Raw genomic sequence first — 6,036 nt, forward strand, 5'->3', positions numbered from 1 at the left:
GGGCGTGCTTGGTTGTACAAATTGCAGTTGTTTCTTTATACTTCCAAAAGAATAATTGATATTATTGTGTGCAAAATACAAAAAACAAAATTTTTTTGCTGTGATTTTAAAGTTTATAACTTAAATAAACTTTCTGTAGTCTGTTTGCTAGCTATGTAGTTATAAAGTGACTTTAAAAGGTAAAACGGGACTTAAGTTTGCTGATGATGATTGTTGTAAAGTAAATAAAATGGTAACATGTGAATTGGACAAAGAAATATCAGGGGAAGTTCTCGGATGGAAATTGTCAGCATGGCAGGCACTTTTGTTGCACCGAGTGGTACCGTCGTGCGGTGGACTTATTTTGTACCTCACTCTGATTTGTTTTGATTTCGCCCTTGTTTACGAACACTTCGCAAATGGAGAAGATGGGTAAGTAAGTTACATCAAAATCTTTGTTATGAGATCTCTTCGCTATGAGTAGGCCCATACAAATTTTTTCACGATTAATAATTTTTTTATCATGAATTTTTTTATATGTACTAATGTGTTATAGGTTGTATCAGCTATAAGATAGCACAGTGATTTATGCTATTTTAGACTCTAAGGTCTGAAATAGAATAAGTTACACATTACTGCGTACTAGTCGAAAATGGCAAAAATCAAAATGTAGGTCTTGTTACCGTATGTAAGATTTGTTTGTTGGTTCTATCAATTTCTCCCTCCACTCATCATCCCTTCGAATTATTTAAATACAAACATGATTAACATGCTCAGAATTTTTTACGTAGGCTTCTTTTTTTTAATGGGTGAAAATGGCATGGTAACCCCATCTGCGCTATCGGTATACACTGGCGGGGTACTAATGAGAGGTGATAGATGAAGATGAAAAGGCCAATTAGCCCATCGTGACGAATTCAACGATAAATTAGTCATGATAGTTTCCAAGGGGGACCGCGTGGAGGTCGACCTGATGAGGGTATATTACTAGCAAAGGGGCTATTAAATCCCATTACTTTTCCCTCCCGTAAGCTCCTATTAAATAAAAAGAAAATAGTTGTATATAAAGATAAAGGCTTATTTTCCTTGTCTAACCCGTAAGGGACTAGACAAGTGATAAATTAATCAGTCAATAGATACGTTTTCGCTATTTCACGTAAAAGACGTAAAAGAAAAACTGCAATGTCCGCTTATATCGGAAAATATATCGATCGTCAGATTGGTTTGTCACTTGTCTACGTGAGGAAGACGAAAGGATGTTTTACAACAATTCTTTTGTTTCAGATTAGGAATCTTTTGTCTAATACTGATTACGATGCCAGCACTATTATCTTTTATATTCACACTTGCTTCACCTCCACCTGGACTAGAAACAGATCTTTCGGCTTACGATATTTCTGTAGAAAAAAATGATATTAAATGGTTATTAACACAGTTCGCAAACTGTATCTTTTTCCCTATAGCTACCATTGGCAGGTAAGTCCTTTAGAAATAATACATATAATTAGATTTATATCTGGTAATACGTATTTAATATTTCATATACCGTCCGATATTTATCACCTATCAATCTCTTTGTATTTAGAATTAGATAAGAAAATAATGATCTAAGTACTGATTAGTACCGATTATAATGAAAATAAAATATTCGATGTAGACATCCTTATTATAAATATAAGTAAGTATTATAAATATGAAAGTGAGTTTGTTTGTTTGTTACCTCCTAATGCAATAACAGCTCAAACAAACAATAGGAAAATTGTAAGTACTATATGGGTCAGAGAAAGACAAGTCTATTTATCACGGTCAATGTACGTGGGACACTCAGAAAGTTTTACGACACTAAAAATGTTCTATAAATAAATATATTTTTATTAAATCTTTTCAAAGTACCCTCCATCAGCCTCTATACAAAGTTTCGTTTTAATTAGTTAGCAAAAAATGTGGAGAGAAGTGTTGAATTTAGAACGTACTTATTTTTACTTATAATTAATCATATTTTTAAATAAATTATAACTGGCCAGTCTCACATACATGAAAACTTTTTCTCGCAATACTTTCTGAGTGACCTGGTATCTGCCAGATGCCGGTCACGCGGATAAAGTCGCTGGTAATATAGCTAACGACGAATAACTGAAGCTGAAAAAGTTTATTTCCTCTATTTGTTCTCTACATATTACTTTTTGCTTTTAGATTTTTTCAGGCGTTTTGGCTATTTTAAATTTATTATATTAGCTATAAAGAAAAAGATAAACATTTAAAGAAAATAAATAAAATAAATACTTTTTTCAAGAATAAAAGTTCATGAGTGGCGGAATTGTAAGGGAAAAACGCAATGTAGAATGACCCATTAGACTAAACGGAATAAAGACTTAAAATGCATTGTAGGAGTCAGTGGATGCAGGTGGCTCAGAACAGTCCCTTACGGCAGTCTTTGGGGGGATATCTATGATAAGCAGTGTACAGATAATGGCTGAGTTAATGATGATGAAGTACTTTTTTATACAGATGGATGGATTACTGGTTCAACTAATGGGAAGTAGTTACTGAGATCTATAGATATGAATAACATCTTGGATATTATATATGTAGTTATAATGCTTATTCAACTATTTAAACGTTCATAATAGCTATGTATTGCCATTTAATAATAATAACATATCAGGCTATTATGATAATCTAAAATATTGAACCCATTGCCATTTAATTAATTTCATCATAAAGACGATGCCTTTGTTCCATGATCAATTTTATTGTGATCGAATTCTTCCAGATATTGTTACTTAATTTTTTGGTGGGTGGAAGTGGTGTACGCGTGTCGCCATGAAGACGAAGAGCGCGTTCGAGAGGCGCTTTTAAATGCGCGGGCACCATCCTCTATGGAACTCTACCTGTTCTTGCAGTCGTTTATCCATGCGGCGCCCCATGCTATTGTCAACATTCTCGACCTGATGGCCCGTTATGACAATCCTGCTTACAGCAAAAGTAAGTGAAATGAATATAGGTTATTGAATTGATTATAAAATGTCATTTTTAATTTTTACATTGCCTCTTTAATCGCATTTTTACAACTGTATAACAAAATTTTAATATGAATATTTAATACTTGTTTTTTATATCACTGACGTGGCAAACAAGTATACGGCCTACCTGATGGTAAGCGGTTACTATAGCCTACAACCGCTTACGATAGCAGGGACATTACGCGTGTGCTGGCAACCTTGATGAAACCATTTTTAGCTGTTTTTAAAAACCCCATACTCTTGGAAAATGCTCGACAGGAAGTTCATTCCATAACCTGAGCGTTCGTGGGAGAAAACATCTCTAAAACTGCGCTGTACGCGACCATCTAGGCTCTAAGGTGAACTCCCTGTCGATGGCGAGATTGTAGAAAGTGGCTGTCGGCATCATACTGAACAGTTCCTCAGAGCACAGTTCTTTGTACAAGCGATAGAGCACGTGGCTGATTTGATGATATATTGAAAAAAACATTATGTAGGTCCATACACATTTTCTTTTTTCATACACGAATAATATTAATCATGAATAATAGCAAATAGAGCTATTAATTTTTTTTTTATGCAACTTAGAATGGCAAACAAGCTGATGGCTCACCTAATGGAAAGTGGTAACCGTTGCCTATAGACACGAACAGTACCATGGACATAACAAAGTACACTGTTTCGTTTATAATACTCTCCATGCGTTCCTAAATACTCAGATGAAATTAAATAAATTAATGCATATGATTTTTTTAACCCTTCGAAATGGGGGCGGGTAGGAGCCTCGAAATAAATCCCTTAGCTTCAGTATTCTTGAGGATAACTACCATCGAGTCATTGTTTCGACTCTGATGGCCTGAAATAATTTAATTCATAATAGCAATTTTAGCTTATTCTGCACAGAGAGCACTGTCGCAATTTTAAGAAAGAGTTTGACAGCAAATATCGTGACATTATGGTACACAGCTTTTTATTGCATATGCCACTTAAAAATAAAAATTGTTTGCTTACATTCCATGGATAACAAACAAACTCTATGACAGAAGACACAGAGTTCATTTCCTATGTTCGTTTTCTTGTTACTAAGGGGAACGCGCCCTCAAATAATTGAATAGATCGTCATAACGCATGTGAAACGTATTCGAATCAAAATTATTTGATCACTTTTATTATTTTTCAACTTGACTAACTACAATCTACATAAGTGTCACGAATTTTATGATATGTATAAAGTAAAAATATTATCTGTATTATTCGAACTATATTTATTTTTTCAATATTTTGCGATAATAAATAATTCTTTTTTCATGGTGGCAAACAATATACATTTTAATTACGTGTTATGCTAGCGCTACAATAATCCTTATTAACATTGTAAATGTGGAAGTGAGTTTGTTTGTTACTTCTTAGGGCCTTAACAACTGAAGCAATCACTATAACCTTCGTTACGCATATTCTATATGAGATGGATAAGGACATAGAATATCCTGATTCACAAGGACGATATCGCGGTTAAAACCTAGTTATAAAGTTTAAATTTATTTACAGGGTCAATTCAATTTGTAAGTATAATTGCATCTTCTTTACGAATGGCTAGTACTGCAACTATGTACAGAAGATTTGAAAGAGAAAAAATTAACGGACGGAAGTATCCGTGGAGTAAAACGAAGGAAGAGCTTGAAAATGTCAATAACGAAAACATCGAAGCAGTTAATAACAATGCAGCAGCACGACAAAAATATAAAGAAGAACCAATTTATGAGGAAGTTACAACAAGAAAACAATCAGAAATAGGTAGATCTAAACTCAATAGTGATTTGATACAGTTTTCTCCAAGCACAACAATGTACTATGATGATATAGTAACAGATTCAGAAAGTAGCTCTGACTACCAACCGGGTGTTACAATGCGTGATGGGTTACCACCACCTGAATTGGAGAGTGATGATGAATATATTCGGCCAATATCAATTGTGGATCGCGTGGCACCTCGAAGATCCGATAAACATTATACAATACAAGAAGTATATATCCCACCGCCGCCAGCAATACCAGCACCACGGCCAGGGTCGATAGCAGCGTGGGCAGAGAGAATGGTAGAAAATGCTGAATCCATACCTATGTGGTTGTCCGCTCCTCCGAGACGTAAATATTGCGATGAGGTGGTCCGAGATGAGCCGGATATTCCAATACGAGTTCCCAGATCGTATATACGTGGCCTTGAACCTCAGGACCTACCAGCTGCACTAGTACACTGCATGGGTTGGTATGCATTCTTCGTTGCGCGCCTTCTGTCAATGGCAGCCTTCATAAACCTAACTATTATAGGTTCTGTAATCATTCTATTCTCACATTATCAAGTTATGCTTCTGTTTTTAATTATACCACAAGCAAGTACAGTGAAAAGAACATTTTATTTTTTTCTTGCATTTGTGTACTTATTCTGTATAATGGAATTCAAAATACGTTTCCGCCATGTTCGTGTGTGGCATTTATTTTGGAGCATAGTGTGTATGATAGAGACTATACTTTTTACAGGACTGTGGGTTGCCCTGGATAATAATTTGCATCATTGGTGGAAAAAATATGTATTATATGTGATTATAGTCAGTTTAATGTTAAGTATTACGTGTTTTATAACTTATTTTGTGATTTTACAACCAAAAGAGACTATTGTACGTATAAAAAATAGAAATAAAATTACAAACTAACAAGTAGTATTTTTTATATTTACTTTTTACTTCGTCTAAGCAATATTTTAAATATTGACACATTAGGTGTTTAAGCTAATCATTTGCTAAATTTTTATTTAAATCGGTTTAGTTGTAAATTTCTATTTTGTAAATCAGATAAATTTCATATACTATTTTCGCTATAACTTTTTAAAATTACGAGAGTTTTCCAAAATTAAAACCTCCGCATGGTGGCATAACACAAATACTAATAGCCAAATAGCTTTGTGTTGGGTACATCAAAGAAAACGCCACACTAGGCAGTGATTGAAGCATCCCTTTTGGTTGTTAACGCAGATGTACAACTTTTAAACTAAGTTGTT

The 6,036-nt window shown here is 34.2% G+C and overlaps 1 protein-coding gene across 1 annotated transcript; it reads left to right on the forward strand.

The window, feature by feature from the left end:
- Nucleotides 1-5,695, forward strand: LOC113516939 (uncharacterized). The gene is made up of 4 exons (XM_026901445.3): nt 1-411; nt 1,264-1,455; nt 2,753-2,964; nt 4,530-5,695. Exons 1-4 carry the CDS (start codon nt 230-232, stop codon nt 5,690-5,692), a joined length of 1,749 nt encoding a protein of 582 aa, XP_026757246.2. The 5' UTR covers nt 1-229; the 3' UTR covers nt 5,693-5,695.
- The last annotated feature ends 341 nt before the right edge of the window (nt 5,696-6,036 follow it).

Source organism: Galleria mellonella, unplaced genomic scaffold (genome assembly GCF_026898425.1).
Source record: "Galleria mellonella isolate WM207_F2 unplaced genomic scaffold, CSIRO_AGI_GalMel_v1 utg83, whole genome shotgun sequence".
In the NCBI taxonomy this organism is placed as follows: domain Eukaryota; kingdom Metazoa; phylum Arthropoda; class Insecta; order Lepidoptera; family Pyralidae; genus Galleria; species Galleria mellonella.